General features: G+C 47.1%; 1 protein-coding gene across 1 annotated transcript in view; it reads left to right on the forward strand.

The window, feature by feature from the left end:
* The window catches only part of RUVBL1 (RuvB like AAA ATPase 1), a 51,717-nt gene extending 32,505 nt beyond the window's left edge, over positions 1-19,212 (forward strand). Inside the window, exons 4-11 of the mRNA XM_045290140.1 lie at positions 1,128-1,207; positions 3,400-3,489; positions 4,293-4,442; positions 5,457-5,520; positions 6,564-6,762; positions 13,932-14,034; positions 17,910-18,001; positions 18,660-19,212. Coding sequence (XP_045146075.1) covers positions 1,128-1,207; positions 3,400-3,489; positions 4,293-4,442; positions 5,457-5,520; positions 6,564-6,762; positions 13,932-14,034; positions 17,910-18,001; positions 18,660-18,819 — 938 coding nt within the window. The 3' untranslated portion in view covers positions 18,820-19,212. The remainder of the gene's footprint in view (positions 1-1,127; positions 1,208-3,399; positions 3,490-4,292; positions 4,443-5,456; positions 5,521-6,563; positions 6,763-13,931; positions 14,035-17,909; positions 18,002-18,659) is intronic.
* The last annotated feature ends 1,632 nt before the right edge of the window (positions 19,213-20,844 follow it).

Raw genomic sequence — 20,844 nt, forward strand, 5'->3', positions numbered from 1 at the left:
CTAGCTACTCAACAATCACCCTGAGTAGATTGAATCTGGATGGTCTGGGGAGAAGCCTCAGTTCCCCAAAATATGCTAACTTCCTTTCCTGAAGGCACACACTAAGCAGTCCCATGACAACAAACACTGGGGTTTGAATACGAAGGTGTGGGGAAGAGCTTGTATGTTTTGCCTTGAATTTTACACATCTATGATTACAGCCGAGTATGGATGTTATTGTAAAAGCGTTAAGTTAGATAAAGTCCATTTGGATAGTAGTCTTTGCCTTATTATTATTATTAAAAGATAATATCTTTATCATAGCTGTCCTGTATTGTATGTACCAGACTCAGAGCTAAGTATCTCACGTAATATTATTTCTGTTTATAAAGTTATGTGTGCATGTAATTTTCATGCACAAATAACTCCTGGAAACATTCAGCACTTTTTCCTGGGGTCCTAACCCAAGTTTCTCTAGGCCATGGCCATTATGCTGTCTGTCTGCCTGCCACCTTGCTGTGTGCTCTTGAACAAGTCAGGTCAGCTTGCTGGGCTTCCGTGTTCTCACCTATAAGTTGCGGTAGATTGACTACATACATTCTTCATCTGTACTCTGTTCTACAAGTGCATGGTTCTTTGATTTGCTAAGGTTGTCTCTTGGGTGCTGCTTTATGGAGATCCTAAAGAGGTCACTTCCCCCAAAGGACCTTCTTTCCCCTCACCCCCCTAACCAGGGTTCCATCTCAGGACCTTACCTCTGCAAATATCTCTTGGATGCCTACCATTTTGCATTAATTAGATTGCTTAGTGGGATCTGCCGTCTTTCCAGTAATTAGAGCTTCAGTCAATTCATTTGGAAAAATTAACTGCAGTAAAAAGGCTTGGGGGTATATACTCTCCAACATAGGATAGATAAAATAAGCGGTGTCATTTAAATTTCTACTATTCCTAAGGCTGCTTTACAATTCTTTTCAAGAAAATTAAGTAAGGGAGAAGCTGATTGCCTTCTCTTCCAAACTGGGTATTTCTTGACACTCTGCTTACAGACTGTTAAATATGAAGGCGGTTCAAGCCCCAGCAAGAGTAGCAGCAGGAGCACTGACTGCCTCCCTCGTGCAGCTTTGTGGGCGTGCTTACTCCCCCGCCAGCAGACAGCCAGACCATCGCCGCCTGTCGCCTCACCTGCACCCCAGCCAGGCCGAAGCAGAACCTGAAAGTGCTGCTGGCGGTGGGGTTTTTTTGTAACATGACACTACTTTTTCTTCTTTCTCATAAAAATTTAACAACTTTATTAGATGGCAGAGAACATGACAAATAGGAAGAAGTTAAATTACCCCCAAATATACCATGATGACATTATAACAGACATTGTTTGAGCTACATAAGTAGCATGTTTTTTTAAGTGCAGCTTCTTACTCTCTCCCCCACCCCCGTGGTGTTGGGTTTTTATCTGTGTCATTTTATTGTTCTTAATAGTTTTATTGGCATGTAATTCATTTTTCATACAATTTGATAGTATAGTCATATTAAGAGTTATGCAGTCATTGTCAATTTCAGGGGCTGGTAATTTTTAAAAGCTTTATTGAGACATAATTTTAAATAAAATTTACTCATCTTAAGTGTCCACTTTTTTTTTTTAATAATCATTTTATTAGGGGCTCATATAACTCATCACAATCCGTACATATATCACTTGTGTCCAGCACATTAGTACATATGTTGACTTCATCATTCTCACAACACCCACCCTCCACTCGAGCCCCTGGTGTCAGCTCCTCATCCCCATTCCTCCCTGCTCCCCCTTCCCCCTGAACCCTTGATAATTTATAAATTATTATTATTTTATCATATCTTACCCCATCCGACATCTCCCTCACCCACTTCTCTGCTGTCCGTCCCCCAGGGAGGAGGCCATATGTAGACCTCGTCATCTGTTCCCCCATTCTCCCTCACCTTCCCTCCACCCTCCCGCCATCGCCACTTTCTCCACTGGTCCTGGGGGGTTCATCTGTCCTGGGTTCACTGTATTCCCAGTTCCTATCTGTGCCAGTGTACATCGTCTGGTCCAGCTGGATATGTAAGGTAGAATTGGGATCATGGTAGTAGTGGGGAGAAAGCATTTAAGAACTAGAGGAAAATTGTATATTTCATCGTTGCTACACTGCACTCTGATTGGCTCCTTTCCTCTGCGCAGCCTTTCTGCAAAGGGATGTCTAATTTCCCCTGGATGGGCCCTGGGTCCCCACTCTGCACTCCCCCTCATTCACAATGTTATGAGGTTTTTGGGGTGTTTTTGGTCTTTGATGCCTGATACCTGATCCCTTCATCGCCTTCTCATCTTACAGGCTGGTGTGCTTCCATGTGGGCTTTGTTGTTTCTCAGTTAGATGGCCCAAGGGTCCACTTCTTAGAATTTTGGTATATTTTCAAAGCTGTAAAACCATCACCACAATTTACTTTTAGAGTATTTCTATCACCTCAAAAAGAAACCTCACACACAAGACTGTAACCCTTAGTCACCCTTCAGATCTGGACTTGAACTCACCCGCATTACAATATTTAATCGCCTGAGATCGAGCAAGCTTCATTTGTCCAAGGATAACCATAACCATATTTTATGACATAACTGTTATTAAAGTTTAACATAGAGAAAATTGTGTCTAAATACTGAATCCTTAGGGGGAAAGTGCTTTCTTTCATAGAATATCAAGCTAGCTACTCAACAATCACCCTGAGTAGATTGAATCTGGATGGTCTGGGGAGAAGCCTCAGTTCCCCAAAATATGCTAACTTCCTTTCCTGAAGGTACACACTAAGCAGTCCCATGACAACAAACACTGGGGTTTGAATACGAAGGTGTGGGGAAGAGCTTGTATGTTTTGCTTTGAATTTTACACATCTATGATTACAGCCGAGTCCTTTGTGTAGGTGAGGAAATCGAGGCTCAGAGAACCTTGTCCAAAATCATAGGCCTTGCCAAATACCAGCCTTGAGATTGGTACACAGGTTCTAGCAGGTGCTCTGGATGTGGAAGGTTCCACACCTGGCCGGACAAGGTGAATGAAGGAGTGAAGCACAGATAGTAATATAACTCAGGAGGGAGTGGGCTCTATGCAAATGCAGTCAAATCCATGTTCTTACAATTCCAGCTTGCCAGTTTGCAGCTTGTGCCGCAAAGGAGGAGAGCCAGCCTCCCCTGACACCCCATTCTTGTCCTTTACACAGGTGTGCCCACTCCCTCCCTTTCCTTCTGCAGTCACACTCCCAAATCCAGTGCATAGTCATACGCACACGCTTTCTCGCTCACGTGTACTTGGACATTACGCACAGATAACTACCTTGAATGTCTTGGGGGAATAAAGAATTTTCAGAAAGAAATATATGTATTACAGTTCTCTGATTCTCTCTTTTTCCCTTCAAGCTGGACCCTAGCATTTTTGAGAGTTTGCAGAAAGAGCGAGTCGAGGCTGGAGATGTGATTTACATTGAGGCCAACAGTGGGGCAGTGAAGGTAATGTCTTCCTTGGGACTGAACGCCATCCCCGATTGGATGCCATAAAGAGACGGCAGTGGAAACCAGGGTTTCCTTCAGAGGGTGTCTGGGTTGGGGGGTTGTTGTCTGGGGCAACGTTGATGCAAGGTTGGCAGTTGCCCCTTTAGGTTTAATAAAGTTTGCTTTCCCTTTATCTTTATTCTGTAACCTTCTCATGATAAAACAGTGTCTTAGAAAAATACTAAAACCTGTTTCGAGGCTCAGTGAGTACAGGGTGAGAAACCAAAACAACTTTACTCATTTTCAAATTGAAATGTGCAGTGCATTTAATCTTCCTTTTATCTCTGTGGTATTTTCTTTCCAAGATATATGCATGTGGAAAGGAATGCTGCATTAGTTGGCATTCTTTTTATATCTGATTTTCAGTGTCCTGTACAGTGTTTCTCACTGTTTAATGGATGAGCATAATACTTCATATCATACAATAAATCACCCACCTACAAAAGAGTCTGAACAGCTCCCTCCGTCTCCAGTTAATCTACTGGATTTGCACTTTATCGGGACTTGCATACAGTTAAAAGAGGTGGGGGTGGATTCTTGGAGAAAGTATCAGGTGTTTCTCAGCAGTAGTTTTGGAGCCCAGTGATGAGCAGATAGCTTACTGCTTTTGGCAGCAGGCGAGTGGGACAGATTTGGGGTTTGTCAAGTAGGCTGTCAGGCCCGCTGTTGGGAACTGAGACCTTTATCTCACTTTGTGCTGTGCCATTTGGGGACTTGGCAGTGAAAACTCACAAGGAATTCATGTATCTCTCTCTCTGCAGAGGCAGGGCAGGTGTGATACTTATGCCACAGAATTTGACCTTGAAGCTGAAGAGTATGTACCCTTGCCAAAGGGGGATGTGCACAAGAAAAAAGAAATTATCCAGGATGTGACCTTGCATGACTTGGATGTGGCCAATGCCAGGCCCCAGGTACTGCCTTGATGCAACCTTTTTGTGTGTGCTCCCTAGCTCTGGGAATGAATCCTCAGCTTCCTGATACCATTTCCTAGGGCCTACCTGGCCCTTTTCTGTCTGTAATGTTCAGCAATTAACATTGACATGAGCTAGGAGTGATTCCTTTGTTTCAATTCAAATGCTGTAGTCACAGATGATTTTGTGGGTATTGTTTGTTATCCCCGCCAAGCCTCTGGCCCTGAGCTAGCCAGCTTCCTCTGTGGCTCCTCTCCAACTGCAGGCTTGTGCCTGGGATTCGTGTGGTGTTAAAGGCTGGGAGGGCCCCTTTGCAGGATTTCGGGAAGCTTGATGGGGATGCATCTTTCTTGCCATTTAGCCAAATCCTTACACTGATTAGAAATTATTAGATACTGTGCCTGAACTAAGGAAACACAGGCAGATGTGTTTACTTAATATGTCACTTAATGACATTTCAATGTATAATTAAACATATGCAATTTCTTCCCTGCCGGTGGTCTTTCAGTTTAGTTCATCTGCATCTTTAAAGAGGGTGCCTCTTACACAAGCATTAAGGAGGTGTTTTGACTTGAAATTTGATTCGTTGGGCACTTCATTTCTCAAAGACTTGGTCAAGAGATGACCAGTCTTGCACCAGAGATCCCCTCAGTAGGTGGGATGGCTGCCCCCAGGTTGGATTTGGGAAAGGTGTTGCACTAGAAACGGGAAGTCAGGACTGGGCTGTTTGGCTACTTAGTCACTTTGGATCTCTGTGATACAGGAAACTGATTCCTCTCTAAAAAGCCATGCAATAATTCCTCCCTGACACCTGTTTTGAGTAGCAATTGTTAATGTTTGCTACCTTTAATTGTTTACACTTTGTGATGAACATCTCTATACCACAAGGCCTAGTAACCAAAGGGGACCACCCAACATTGAACAAATGACAAAGCACTCGCATCTCCTTGTGCTGACAGTAACAAGGCTTTCATGAGGCCACTGTTCCATAGTAAGTAAGTCTGTTTTCTGCAGGGGGGACAAGACATCCTGTCCATGATGGGCCAGTTGATGAAGCCAAAGAAGACAGAAATCACAGGTACAGTGAACTGCCGGCCTGCTAGCAGGGGTCAGAGCTGAGGGCCGTGGGTTCTGGTATGTATGCTCTGAAGTTGTGGGTGAATCCCTCTGACCTTGAAACTGGTTTGACTGTAGCCTAACAGGTAGGTTCTGGCTACCCTTAGACAGCCCTGAAACACAGGGCTGAAACACAATTGGAGACAGCAGCAGGCTCTTTCTCAGTGAAGTTCTAGAAAGGTCGATTTGCGAACCTTGGCTCTGCCAGGGTAACGTCCCAGGGTGGATCACAGACAGTCCTGCAGCTGGCCTTCCTGACCTTCTGGGAGTCCCTCCGGTGGCCGGCCCTTTATTTTATCCCTTTCTCTTCCTGAGTTTAAGTAGCAGCTGTTCATTAGCTCTCCAGCCAGTGGGATGATGGGACCTTTCTGTTGGTCATCAAGAGCAGGCTCTGTCACTGCTCATACAGCCTGTGGGGCCATTTTGGCCTCCTGGCTTTGGTGCAACGTGTGCCCGAGCTTTCATGTCTAGTTGTGAGACAGCCACAGGGCTAGACTGGAAAATGAGATCTGTGGTGTGCACCTTCCTTCCTTCATGTTTCCTCCCCGAGAGGATTCTAACTACAGTTTCTTAGTTGGGCACTTGATGGAAAGTTAATTAACCTAAGCTTTGTCACCCCGGACTGAAAGAAAGGGTCATTTACTGAGTGCGGCTGAGGAAAATTTGCATCTGAAAGCTCATTTAATCCTGGCTCCCAAAGGCTAGTGTCTCAGATCAGGCAGGGAGCGAATGTGGGTGGGTATGAGACACACTGAGATGTGCATGCCCCTCGTGAAGGGCTTCCCATTCTACAGACCACTTTCCAAACTCAACCTGTCTTCAGAGGAGGGTGCCAATTTTGTGACCTCAGGCAATGAGATTGAGGTCTGGACTGGGCGCACCACCTCCCTGGGGTCACATAGCTAGTAGTCAAAGTTGCATTTGGATTAAACTTAGAAGGTAAGCAAGTTGAGAGTTTCCCCTGGCACCTTGTACTGATCTTGTCTGTCCACTCTTGCCTCCTAGACAAACTTCGAGGGGAGATTAACAAGGTTGTGAACAAGTATATTGACCAAGGCGTTGCCGAGCTGGTCCCAGGCGTGCTGTTTGTTGATGAGGTCCATATGCTGGACATTGAATGTTTCACCTACCTGCACCGGGCCCTGGAATCGTCTATTGCCCCCATTGTCATCTTTGCATCCAACCGAGGCAATTGTGTCATCAGGTAGGGTGCCTGCCTGCCGTGGGCTCATATTCTCTGGTGGGGTCATTAAAATCGTAGTGTTGTGGGGATGAAATTGAAGGGAGGTCATGTTCACTTTGAGAGCAGACGCACCCATGTTCCCTGGTTTATGTACCAGACAAGGCACGAGCCGCCCTCAATGTTACTGAATATAGCACCTCTCATGTGAACTCCGGGCTTGCCCTGTGGTGCCATCCAGTTGGGTTATGCAAAGGTCAGGTCAGACCCCGGGAGAAAAGGGGGTCTTCAAATAGGAAATCTAAACTCTGGGGGCTGGACTTGGTGACGTGTGATAGAAATGAGCCGCTTTGAGCCTCCACTGAGCTCTGGAGGAAGACAGTGGCTTCGTTTTCCAGATGAGAGAACTGAATGGCAAAATAACTTAGCCCACGTCCTCAAGAAGGGTGAGAACCCAGGTCGTTCGGATAACAAAACCAGGACTGTATTCTTTCTGTCCCTCTACCATGCCTTCTCGAAGTCATATGTGCGTACCTCCCCTCCTACCTGCTCCCTGGCTGTCTTTGAGGTAGGGCAGTGTTCAGGCTCAGAGGCTCTGAAGAGAGAGAATGCCCCTGTGGTTCTTATCTTACCCTGCTGAGAAAGGCCCAGAGCTGGGAGAGGGGAATTCCCTGGGGCTGTGAGTCCCCGAGAACATGCTAACTTGACATCCTTCATGTCTCTCAAGTGTCAGCATTCCCAGTACTAGGGAGTCCTGTTGTTCCTCTGGTTTTCTGTGGCCCTGTGTGAATAATCTTTGCAGTGAATGCAGGGGGGCATAGGCGGGTAACCAGGGCCTCTTTAAGCCGAGCATGTAGTGGTGGGGGGAATAGCAGCCCCCGAGGAAATCCTATGCAGAATGAGAGCAAATCATGTTTGGACCCAACTGCTGATTCACCTCGACTTGCCTCTGAGTGGTATTGGCCCTTTTTAAGATGTAGTTAGTTTTTAAGAGAGCAGTTTATCATCCCCACTGAGGTGGTCCCAAAAGCCTGTGCTGCTGGCTCAGGGGAAGCCCTAACGAGATCTCCTGTAGGGCTGTAAGCAAGACCAGTAACAGGCCGGGCCCTGCCCAGCTCATCTATCGTAGCCAGTCACTCTCACTGGGAATTAGAGTTTGAGTGCTTAACTCAAGTTCACATCACAGCAGCTTGTAATCATTTATCATAATAGTGTGTTGACAAGACACAACCTAGTGCCCAACTGGCCACTGGGAAAAGCCCAGGCTCGAGCACTGTTGATACCTGGGCATCATCTGGAAACCTGGTAGGTGAACCATGTGCCTGACTTCCTGCTTCACAGACCCGGTGTTTGTTGGACTTTCCCTAGCTTGTACAGCCTTGGCTTCAGTCTGAAAGTCAGTGAAGAGGCCCAGTCTGGGCAGATAGTGCCCCCTGCTGGGGAGCTCTGCAAACAAGCTCTCCTCTCTCCACAGGAGATAGATAACCCAGCCTAGCCAACACCAGTAGAGCCTAGGAGCTCTCTCTGCCCCACACGAAGGTCTCTTACAACTCAGGTCACCTTATCTTAACTCTCCCCATTCAAGAAAGAAGGAGCTCACCCCACTCAGGAAATAGGTACACAGGAAAGTTAGATGTAGCTCTTTGATCTCAGAACTTACTCAGTAGGACATAGCTCAGTAGGGAGGTTTGGCCCCAGGACTCTACAAGCTGAGTTGATGAGGACTGTTGAGGGGCACGCCCATGAGTGGGCGTTTCTGCAAGTCAGGCAGGGAACTGAAGTAGGGTTGTATGCTCTAGAAGACCAGCGCCAAACCCTGGTGGCAGAGAGGATCTTAGTATTAGAGATAATAATGTCAAAAGTAGTACAGATCATATAGCATGTTGAGGTATCCTGTGTATCAGGCACGTTGGTGATCTCAGTGACTTATCGACGACAGCATTGTTCAGAGAAGATGAATGACATGCCAAGGTGATAGCACTCAGTGTGGCTGAGATCTGAATCCAGAGTTAGACTCCAGAGTCCATTGTCTCAAGACTGGGTTAAGATGTGAAATGGTGACTTGCGGAGCACTTGTACAGGTATGGCAATATCCGATTTGCTGCTCTCTGGAGGGGAGCTGGGGAGTTTCTTTGCCCCTTGAACCTCCAGAACTCTAAAGGAAAGAAAGACCACAGGATGAGAGCTCTTATGTCCAAAGCACCCCATGTGGAACATCGTATGTACTCTTACAAACTCATTGGAATAAGTGGTGTTATCTCCAGACTCAGGCAAGAGTTGACCTGCCCAGGTCAAAAGCTAGGCAATATTGCCAGATTCTGAAGCCCGAGGACCATCTGGCTCCAAAGTTCACACTGTTCCCCACTCTCTCATGCTGCTTCCTGAGTGATGTGCTGTCAGCTGATTGGGGTCAAGCTTTGAGTAGTGGTGATGGGTAGAGATGACATCTCTGAAGGTCAGTAGTTACAATTTGGTCCTTTCCAGATAATGTGCTCTTTGGCCTCGAGGTCTCTGCCTAGGTAGCTTTTGTGGTTAGGACCTTAGAGGGTGACCCCTGTATCTTTTCTGGGGCATGGAATGCGTAGGACTAAGCTGGCTCCCACATGGAAAGTCATAGGCATTGGACGCAAAAGGAAGCTCATAACTTTGGCCAGGTAACTTGACCTCTCTGAATCTCACTGCCCTCAATAGTAAATGTAAAGTATTCATATAAGCTAAGACCTAGAGTATTGTACCCCTGGGGCCTGATCTCACGACCCTGCCAGTATTCATGGCTTGGCCTCAGGGCCTTCTGAGAAAGCAGTGAGATTATGGGGCTTCTCCCCCTTGTGCCCTAGCAAAAGACCCCAAGCCCTCTGGGCTGCTTCTCCGTGTGGATGGGAATGGGTGGGGCAGCATAGAAGACGTTCCGTGAGGTGCACCGTCCTTGATTTTTCTTGGTGCCGCTGGATTTTGTAGGAAAAGATAGACTTGTGAACGCAGAAGGGTGTGTTGTCTCGTCAGAAGTCCTTTCTCTTCAGGGTTCCGGGATCCTCAACTGTCGGGGGAGTGTCTGGTCTTCATCCAGCTTGAAAAATTTAGCAAGTTTCATTTTTATTTTGAGATACGGCCTCTAAGATAAACAAGTATTTGCAGGAGTTTCTCAGCACAAGTCGCTTAGTGTCACTGAAGTTGCCAGGCCAGTGCCCTAAGTGGCAGCAGACACCCCAAGTTTGCTGTAAAACACAAAACAAAAAAATCCAACAACTTTATTAAGCTTTAATTCATATACAGTACAATTCACTCCTCTAAAAGTTCATCGATATTTTAGTATACTCACAGGTTACCAAAACCAGTTATTACCAAAACCAATTTCAGAGCATTTTTAATTCCCCAAAAAGAAGCCCTTTACCCATTGTCAGGCATTCTCCAGCTCTTGTGGTTCGGTGCCGGCAAGTTGGTGCCGACTTCAGCAGCCCCGTGTTGAACAGAATGGAGCACTGCCTGGTCCTCTGCCGTCCTCACGTTTGTTCACCTGGGCTTGAGCCTATCGATGCAGCCACTGTGTCACTCTGGCTTGTTGAAGGTCATCCTCTTTATTGCTGTCCCCCACTTTACCACGCATAATGTCCTTTCCCAGAGACTGGTCTCTCTTAGCAGCATATCCAAAGAATGTGAGATGCCGTTTCACCGTACTTCCCTCTAAGAAGCAATTTTGGCTGTGTTTCTTCCAAGATAGTTTGGTTTGTTCTCTTGGAAGTCCGTGGTACTTTCAGCATTCTTCACCAGCACCATAATTCAAATGCATTGATTCTTCTCAATGCAGTCCAACTTTCACATGCATGTGAGGCCATTGAAAATACCGTGGCTGTCACGTTCATCTTAGTGCTCAAAATGACATTCTTGCCTTTCAGTGAGGTAATATCTTTGCACAGACATGTGTGAAACACTAATAGAGGAGATTGGTTAGTTGCCATTCTCCTGTGTCTAAGTGAGTCATTTCAGAAATGAGAATTTTTGGTGCTGTTTATCCTTGGATAATGAGGCTGTTTTATGCTTAGAAGTCACTGTCCAGTCATCTGGGTTGACATTGATGTAGGACATGAAGCATTAATGAATGTTACATTCTGGAGCAGCCTGGTCAAGAGCTGTTAAATATTTGGTAAAAAAAATTAACAGTGTCAGGTGTGGTAGATCTCTCTTTGGATACAGGAATACACTTTTTTTCTTTTAATATTAGATGAATTTATGTTGATGAAAAAGAATCTTGATTATTTACATTTGAGGGACAAACAGGCCCTTCCTTCAGTTTCTAAGATGTGGAAATGTCAGAAGGACTTTTACAAGAGTGGTTTTGAGATTATCATAACAAATAATGCCCCCCAAAACCTGAAAACATCACAATAAATGTTGGCACTTCTAAAGCATATATCCATGGTATCTCATTGATTACAGACCATCGGTTGGGTGTATTTCATTGGTTCCCAGAAATTGAGTCCTGCAAAGATCTTGAAGAATTCCCAAGTCCTGATATAAAAGCTGAAGCCCAGGAAAGGGCACCAGGGCTTCCTGGCATCCAGGACAAAGTGCATTCTGCCACAGGGCTACCCACTGCGAGACTCCTCCAAATGGCCCCTGCCGCTGGCTTTGCTATGCCTAGAGTATGGCCTTAATTCCAGAGACTGGAAGTTTTCATTTAAATTTTGTCTTGACATGCTATAATCTGCTGCTCCAACTCTCCAATTTCAGCAACTACTATTGCCAGAGTATGCCATGTTTTCTCCAAACAGATCTTTAATTGTTTCCGTAACAAAAAGTTGTTTTTTTGTGTTTTCAAACAGGCACTGCCTAACATTTAGCAAATATTGGCTAATCTTCCCAAATCTGACTAAGAGATTAGTAGTGTGATTCACCTCATTTTATAGGTAAAACTATTGGGGTGAAGAAAGAGAAACTAAGTCACTTGTCCCTGCTGAAGTTACAGTAGGCAACGCTAGAATATGAGCCCAAGCCGCCTTGATCCCCGAGTCTGTCCACTATGAAAACAGAGTGTATGTAATCCGCTCGTGTAAATGTCAAGCACGGGGTACTATGGTGCTAGGGGCTGCAGTTCGAAACAGCAGGTATAATTTAGATGAAAACAGCATATATTATTTAGATGAAAATGCAGCAATCTCTCTGCCTCTCTTTAATCCTTTCTTTTCCTTATCTTCCTTTGCCCCTATGCACAACAAGGTGGTTTTCAGCAGTTATTACATGCGCATGCACACAAACACAGCTGATTTGTACATGTCATTTTGCACTTGGAGAGGTATAGTTACAGAATTGCCTTGTCCCTATAGATAAGAAAGTGTTGGATTCTGTGCAGGAATTGGGCCTGTGTTCGCACAGCCCAAAACAGTAACTAGAAGAGATTCACCAGAAATCACAGTTTGGACCATTCCTGAGTGCCGAAGCGTTCAAATCAACATGAAGCTGAGGCCAGCCGGAGTTAGAAATGAGCCTCTGGGGTGCGGGCAGAAATGTGCTTCTTCAACCAAAATGTCCCTATGGTGCATTTTATTGCTTGGCATTGCACGTGCAGGAAGTGTGGGCTGCCCCCCTGTGCCTGTGCACCGTCACACAGCTGCTCTGCGCCACTCCTGAGCGGCCAACCCATTCGCCGCATCCTGGACCAGGGTGGTGGCGGCTCGAGCTTTGGCAACCATTGGTCACCGCTGCACTTTCTAGAAGCAGCTTTGTGCCTAGTACAAAAATGTAGTCTTTAGTTCTTGAGAAATGCATTCCACTCTCCAGGAGTCTTTTAACAACAGACTTTTTGTTGAAATTTCTCATCTTTATGGACTCAAAGTGTTAAAAAAAAGTCTCCTAATGTCTTCTTACAAATTATGTTCTTTGTAAGGGAATACCACATTTTTCCTCTAAACTTTTAAGTTTGTTATTATGTCTGAGTGAATGTGGTAGAATTTCTATCTTTTTGTTCTTAGGACAAAGAATTCCAAAGTGAGACTTAAAAACAAAAAAACAAAACCTGTGGCCTACATAGAATGAAGTGTAGCTCTTAAGGATTATCATGCTTAGTCAAAGATTGTAGATAGGCACACCAAGTACAGAAATTTGAATTGTGATAGAATTTCTCAGAAAATATTGTAAAGAATTGCTTTTTGCGGAAAAGGGGGGTTTTAAGACATGCCTTGTTTTTGTGATACTGCTTAGACAGGATGATAAACTCTTAGCCATCTTGCCCATAAAGGAAGGCTGGAAATGGTGCTGACGTAGGCCTGCTGCTGTTAGTGCTTCCAAAGGCTGAGGTGGAAGCCCACAGGGCTTCCAAACCCTGTGGTGAAGTCCAAGCCTAGAGGTCCCCAGTGTCTGCCCGGTCTTCTTTTGACTCAGCAAAAGTACTTCAAGCTCTCGGAAGAAAAAATAGGCAAAGAACATTACTGGACAGTTCCCCTAGAAAAAATAACATGCCTATAAGGGGAAGCCTTCAGAGGCCTCCTTAGCAAAATCATGGAGAAGCTAATCTTCACAGCAGTACCCTCCCCTCTTTTTCCAAACAGAAAAACCGTGAAGAATTAGAGAGCCCAGTGCCGGTTACAAGGCAGTAAAACCAGACCACTGTGTGTGTAGCTGTGTAAACTAGGGCTGCCATTTAGTCACTCAAGGAAGTGTCAGAATTGTAGCAGGTATTCTCTGTTAAACAGGGTGAGATGTGCTAAGGAAATGTTCAAGATTAGATGATTATTGTTTATCAAAGTGGTGATAATATTGCAAAAATTGGAAGCTACCTAAACGTTCAACAATTTGGTGAAGTATTGATTTGATGGATAATTATATTTTAAACATGATTTTAAGACTAAAGCAGTAGAAACAAAAGTAATAAGATGTGCAAACTTGGTATAAGTTATAAAGCTCTGTGTGTGTGAAGTTTGGTGGGCGTCATGGGGATCTTTTGATTGGTCAGCTATCAGCTAATGGTTTGCAGGCAGTATTTCTCTGCCAGTGTTCTGCCAGTAAATAAGTGCTACTTACAAAGTTAGTAAAGTTGTTATTTTAAGCTACCTGAATATTAGTCTGATTACCTTGTGGGCCTGGGCCTGGCCCTAAGTGGCTCAGGATGGTAAGTGTTTGGCTTTGTCAGTTCCTCACGCTGTGTTTCCAGTTCTTGTCTCAAGGCGCATGGGTGATGTGAATGTTTTTGGCCTTTGCAGAGGCACGGAGGATGTCATCTCTCCTCACGGCATCCCTCTGGATCTTCTGGACCGCGTGATGATCATCCGGACCATGCTGTACACGCCACAGGAGATGAAGCAGGTGAGTCCCTCCTCCCCACTTCAGTCCTCCAGTGCTCAGTGACAGCTGTGCACAAGAGCAGCCAGGGGCACTTGACATCCACCGCTTGACTTCAGTCACACTCGTTCTGAGCCTCAGTCTTCTCATTGAGAAGTGCAGCAGGCTAACTGGACAAAGCCTGGCGCCTCCTAGACCCCACCCCCACTGCCAGGGGTCTTGGTGGCACTTTTCCATTGAAATGCTTTAGCAACAGGGCAGAGGAAACAGTGATGTGATGATAACCATCACACCGGAGACCACCAGTGCCAGCAAAACGTGAGCTCATGGCAGGCCCAGGCGCTTCTGCGTTTCTCGGAGGGCGAACGGGCTCGCACCCCAGGACACACAGAGGCAGTAGAATATCCCTGACCAGAGGTGGGGAGGCAAGAACTCTAGTCGTCATTGGCAGGCTCCTGCTGTACACCATGGGGTCGACGACGGGTTTTCTTGGGGTGCTCAGGCCGTGCTGGCAGATTGTAGTCGAGTCCCTAACTCGTCAGAGGCACGGAGACAAGCATTATCAGCGGCGTGTGCTCTGGAGTGTGAGCTGAATTTGTGTTAAGTTCAGGGTTGAGGAGTGAGTGACAGAGGTGTATGAAGGTGGGCCTTCTCCCAGGGGGCATGGCCCCATTTCTTTCTGGAGGAATTGCCTCTTGGCATGGTGGGTAACCACAGGGACAGCTGTTTGAAACCACCAGCTGCTCTGTGGGAGAAAGATGAAGCTTTCTACTCTTGATTAGAGTTACAGTTTGGAAAACCCAGATGGGGCTCTCTGTTAGTCATAATTGATTTGATGGCAGTAAGGTTTGTAGTTTTGCGAGGGAGTTAGAGCACCAACTGTGAGCCAAGCATTGCCCTGGAATGTTACACTTAGGATTTCTCCCCTTATCAATACTTCAGGTAGTAGGTATGACTGCCATTTGTTGAATTGTTAGGACTTAATCAGTCTAGGCTGCAGAGCCAAGCCAGCCCTGCCGTGTCCATGCCGGCTGCTCACTGATGGATTGGTGGTCCTCTGTGGCAGCGAGCACTGCGCCTGCCCTTGCCCCCGAGCGTCTCCTGGCCAGCGTAGGTTCTCCCGGTGGGGCCCAGGGTGAGGCCGCGGCTGGAGTGTGACTAGATGAGGCTGCACTGACCTGACCAGTTTTGCCCAGATCCTCTCCACTCACGAGAGGACGGGCCTACTTTGTCAGACCGTTGCGTAGTCCTTTGCCAACGGGACTTTCGACAATAGAAAAACTATTGTCTTAAAGATTTGGGTAAACACTCTTCCCAGGTACACAAAGCCCACGAGTGGCTACTGAGTGGCGACTCTGGTTTGTACCCAGGCATCTGCTTCTGCCACCCTTGCTCGTGGTTGTGTTGCTTGCTAGATGCCTGTCTGCCAGAGCTGCCTCCTCTGGGCACTCCTACAGCCCTCCCAATTCCCAGGGACCTGTCCAGGAAAATGCTGTAGGCATTTTTTTATTGAACACATGGAATGTAAGGCCTTGTCGGAGATTTCCTTTCAGAACCAGAGTGACAAAATACAGAAAAGGCTGCAGTTCACGACATTGATTGTGTGTTATCTGGGAGATGGTACCAATGTGGGGGCTTTGTCACAGGATGACGTTCTCCTGCTGCTGGGTGCCTCCTAGGCTACACACAGGGAGATTGGTCTTTCCTCTCCCTCGGCGGCTGCCCTGTGGCTCTGCCAGGACGGCAGGCTCTCACCAGCTCTCAGGGCGTCAGAGGCACCCTCAGCCTTCCCTCCACTTTGGGATTACTAAGGTAAGTGGGTCAGCAAGAAGGAGGGTCCTCTGATGACTTGAGCTGCAGGCCCAGGGGCCCTGCTTAGCATGGTCCATGCATCCCGGGGAACAGTCTGTCCTGTGCTGGGAGAGCAGGGCCCCCAAAGCTTCTGGGATGGGCCCTGTGTTGTGCGTGGTGGTTCAAGGAACAACCCTTAGCAATTGCACTGGAGCCTGGCATAGGTTTGGTTTTTTTTTAAACCACTAAATATAACTTGTGTACTCTGCCATCAGCGCCGACATCCTCATAAACTATCCCTGCAGGTTATTAAATGATTAAAGATCTAATTTATGAACTGTCCGTTTCCAAGCAGTCTGAAGTAGGAGCTCTCGTGATTGCTTTGACCAGCCCCGAGACAGTGAGAGCACGGTGCCCTGACACTCCTGGAGCTGAACCTCAGGCTCTGCCCACTCCCCAAGGCCAGGGAGCTGGTGGGCGGAACTGCTCTCTTGATGCCAGGCGCCAGGATCAAATGCTTGCAACGCCTTGGTGCCTCAGAAGACTCCCAGGACGACTAGTCACACACTGCCTGGCCTGCTGGCTAAACAGATACATTTTGGCCATGTTTGTGAATTGTATGGACAACTTGCCAATGTTTAGACATTTCCTGTAAAAAAAAAAAAAATCTGAGTAGTAATCTTTGGAAAAATGGGAGACTCAGTTGACAACACTTGGCTTTTGCCACTGATTGCTTGCGTTCAGGGTCACCCCTCCTGGATACATGTACCCCCTCACCACAAGCTTGTCTCCCACTTGATGTAGTGCGTATAGGACCTTTTCCATTTACAGATACCTGTCATACTGGTGACCTAGTGGGTTATGTGTTGGGCTGCTAACCACAGGGTCTGCAGTTTGAAACCACCCTTGCTCTACAGGAGAGAGGACACTCTCTACTCATAAAGTGTGTGCTACAGTTTCTGAAACTCACAGGACAGGTCTGCCATGGCCCTAGGGATGCTTTGAGTTGCTATCAACTCGATGGCAGGGTTTGGTTTTTGGTTTGGCACCATGGCCAATCCTCACCCCTGTGGCCCCCTCCTCAGAGCTCTGCCTGGCGAGCTGAATGGGGTTCGGAAGTGGTCCATCGGTTCCCTGATTTACATGGCTTACCACCCTCTTTCCTAAAACCTTACTCCGTGCCCCTGGCAATTAACAACACTTACAGCCCAATCTTGAATAAAGTGCACATACCGCCCCCCAGCCCCCCATTGTTCCAGCACCTCTTGGGGCCATATCGCTCGCTTTGGGAAAGACCGAATTAGATAACCCTGATCTTCCTTTTCCCTCCTGGTGAGGCTTGAGCTTGGAACTCAGTTTCGTCCACTGCCTTGCCTCTACCCCAGGTGTGTTTTTATGGCTTTAATTTAAACAAGGACTTCTTGATATCTTGTTTACAAAGCTGCCAAAGTGAAAAATTCCTGTATTATATGAGGCTCGAAGTCCTGGAGTTATCTCTGCTCCACACCACACAGCATCATTATCCTGGAGGGCTTATCACTCAGTGCGGGCGCCTTCTGTGGGCCCCAGTGCCACTGCTGTGACTGCCCATCGTCAGCCTGTCCCAGCTTCACCCACATCCTCCAACAGCGATGAGCGGCAGCCTCTTCGTAACAGATTAGATCTCTCTCGGTGATGTTATGAGGAGTGATAAATTTTTTTAAGTAACTTTTTTGATTTATTTAACCATTGTATTTACCAAGCAAATGAAAAAAAATATCTCTGCTTGCCTGAGTGCTTCTAAGTGGTGGTGCCTGTGCTCAGGAGGCAGAGGTTTGGAAGAGACCATGATGCGGTGCGTGGGTGCTGAAACACCCAAGAGGCCGGGTGAGGAAGCAGAAGCTGAGCCGTGCTGGTGCCAGGAGCCCTCCTCATGAGGAGCACAGCTGCCAGACATGCTGCCCCGGAGGAGTGCCAGGCCAACGCTCTGCCCACCGGCCCAGCTGGGCTTCTGCTTTGCAGGATGCGGAACACTGAACAAAATCATTTTTAAAACACTTCGTTCACCTTTTTAAATGGAAACTTGTAGTCAGTTACTGATTATGACCATGTTTTTTCTTCTCTGCAAGATCATTAAGATCCGAGCCCAGACAGAGGGCATCAACATCAGCGAGGAGGCGTTGAATCACCTCGGGGAGATTGGTACGAAGACCACTCTGAGGTGAGCTCACCTTCTGGGGCCAGTTGCTGCCAGGGTTGCTCCAGCGCAGCAGGCCTTCTGCACAGCCCGCGGGCTCTTGCTGAGGCTGGGCCTACTGGGGGATCCAGGGAGTCACCCCTCACAGGCCAGGGCCCTTGGCGGCTGCCATGAGTATGGTAGACCTTGTTCCCAGGCACTGCATGTTCAAACAGCATGTTTAGTGATTTTTAGAATGCTAGCCTGTCAGCGTGCGTGCCCCTTGGCGGGGAGCTGGTGGGTGGCACGGGGCAGAGGCAGTGGGCAGAACCAGAGATGAGGGTTCACGGTGGGTAGCTCACTGGCTTAGGCCTTGCCGCCCTCCCTCCTGGTGGTTATCAGATTGTTCTCCCCTGGCCCACCAGTGCACCTCAGTGGAGTCATTGCCTAATGGAGGCCTCACAGACGGTGATTGATTTGAGGAGAAGGAATTGAGCCATTTGGGTGACTTTGCCCTCTCTAATGGGGTCATTGCTGCAGATCTCGGAGGAGGGACAAGTGTCTATCCCTTTTCTGCTATGCCCACAACAGCTAGCCTGCAGCTCATGCTGGGCTCAGTGCTTGTGTCTGTGCTGACTTTAGGGAGGGGAGTCCCCTCTCAACGACCTCTGTGTCACTTCTGCCCTGGCCTTGTCCACTGTAGGTATTCGGTACAGCTGCTGACCCCAGCCAACCTCCTGGCTAAGATCAATGGGAAGGACAGCATCGAGAAGGAGCATGTGGAGGAGATCAGTGAGCTCTTCTATGACGCCAAGTCCTCAGCCAAGATCCTGGCCGGGCAGCAGGACAAGTATATGAAGTGAGCTGGCCCGGGCTTCCGCAAGGAGAGACTGGTGGCCGGCCTGGCCCGGCCCAGCTGGTGCAGGAGCTTGCCCTGGGCGGGGCTTCTTCACACAAAGGCCCGGCAGGCAGCATTGCCAGTTCAGTGTGGAGAGCATTGCTTTTTAAATTATCACACCTTCTCCTGTGGCTGCTTTCAAGGAATCCTTCCTTACCTGATGTCTTTTCTGATAAAGTTTTATAGGTTGTTTGGATGTTCTCTCTTTAAAACATTTTCTTTAAAAAATTTTGTTAGAGCTGTTTAGCTGTACAGAATTATTGACAAGAGTGGTGTGTACTCAGCATTTGCTAGTGTTAACATTGTGCATTAGGATGGTCGTTTATCACAAATAAAGAACCAATGTTAATAGATACTACACTTTACTCCCATTTTCACGGTTTCTACCTTTTGATGTCATTTTTTCCTGTCCAGGATCCCTCCAGGGCATCACATAACATTTAGCTGTCTATTAAAACAGTTCACCAGCCTGCGGAAAATAGTCTTCCTCGAGTATTTCTCTTGAGTCTACGTAGGGGTAATAGGATTCGGGGAGAAGACTTCAGGGGTGAATTGCTGTTCTCATCACATCAAGGGTGTACACTGCTGAACTCGAGGAAGTGAGATCGTGTTTGCTTTCCCTCTTCCACACTGACCTCTTGGGCAGGAAGTTTCGGTGTATATCCCACACGGAGGGTTGGGGAACTATGGTTCACCTTATTGTGGGCTGAGTATTTACCTAAATTCTCTGGAATTCTCCACAGAAGATTGGCCTCCCCATTGATAGCTAATCATTTACATCAGTGTGAACTCATAAGCATTCACTTTATACTGTGGATTTCCTCCAGTGCTCCTTTCTGTGACTGCTCAACTTGTTTCACTTCGTCTGTTGGATCCTTTCAAGTGGCTCCTCTCCCCTTTGACATGCCCCCATCATTGTCACAAAACCTTATTTTTAGTACCCTGGGTGGGAATTAGAACCCCCTTCATTGTCATGAAACCTTATTTTTAGTACACTGGGTGGGAATTAGAGCCCCCTTTTCAGGGAGTGAATCGGCAGCACCCAATTGTCTACCACACTGGGTTCTGCTTGTCCCCTGCCAGGCCTGGCCCGTGTCCTGCCAGCTGGATGGATGCCTTGGCTCTCTGCCCTAACAAGCAGGACCTCCGTGCTGCTACTAAGTGAAGGGGATGGGACGAACTGAGATGGTCGTCCTGATGCAGTCGTGGCTCACTCCACACTATTAGCTGTCGGGTCCTTGTGGGACAGGCAGTTTATCTCCCATTAGTGAGAATCACGCATAGATGTATTCAGATGGAATCCTAGGGGATTCCATCCTGCTCTTGGAGAGCCTGCAGCCAGGCTTTGCCAATTTTCCTACAGCATACCTGGCCACCCAAAAGGCATTTATAGAGGTACAAATATAGGCATGCACATATGTAAATATATTAATAGGGATATAGGTCTATGTACATATATTTACAGTTTAAGTATTACGGTAGCAGACAGTGGTGGGCCGCTACTCAAGTACTCCCACAATGCAAGGACACTTTGTTCTAATAACCCAGCATTCTGTGCTGCTCACCTTCCGGACACAATTGCTGAAGACAAAATGGGTGCATAAGCAAATGTGGTGAAGAAAGCTGATGGTGCCTGGCTATTACAAGGTATAGCATCTGGGGTCTTAAAGGTTTGAATATAAACAAGCAGACATCTAGCAGGGAAGCAACAAGCCCATATGGAAGAAGCACACCCCCCTGTGTGATCACAAGATGTTGACAAGATCAGGTATCAAACATCAGAAGACCCAAAACAAACAATCATTGATGTGAACGAGGGTGATTCAGAGTGGAGACTCAAAGTCCATCTGTAAAGAATTGGACATTCCTTCACAGAAGGGTTACAAGGAAGGAACGAGTCAGCCAGGGTACAGCGTAGCACTGACGGGACACACATCATTCCTTTAGTTCTTTAGTGCTTCCCCCTCCCCCTACCACCACCACTATCATG

Source organism: Echinops telfairi, unplaced genomic scaffold, assembly GCF_000313985.2.
Source record: "Echinops telfairi isolate 266 unplaced genomic scaffold, ASM31398v2 ScPeMD7_31;HRSCAF=116, whole genome shotgun sequence".
NCBI lineage: Eukaryota > Metazoa > Chordata > Mammalia > Afrosoricida > Tenrecidae > Echinops > Echinops telfairi.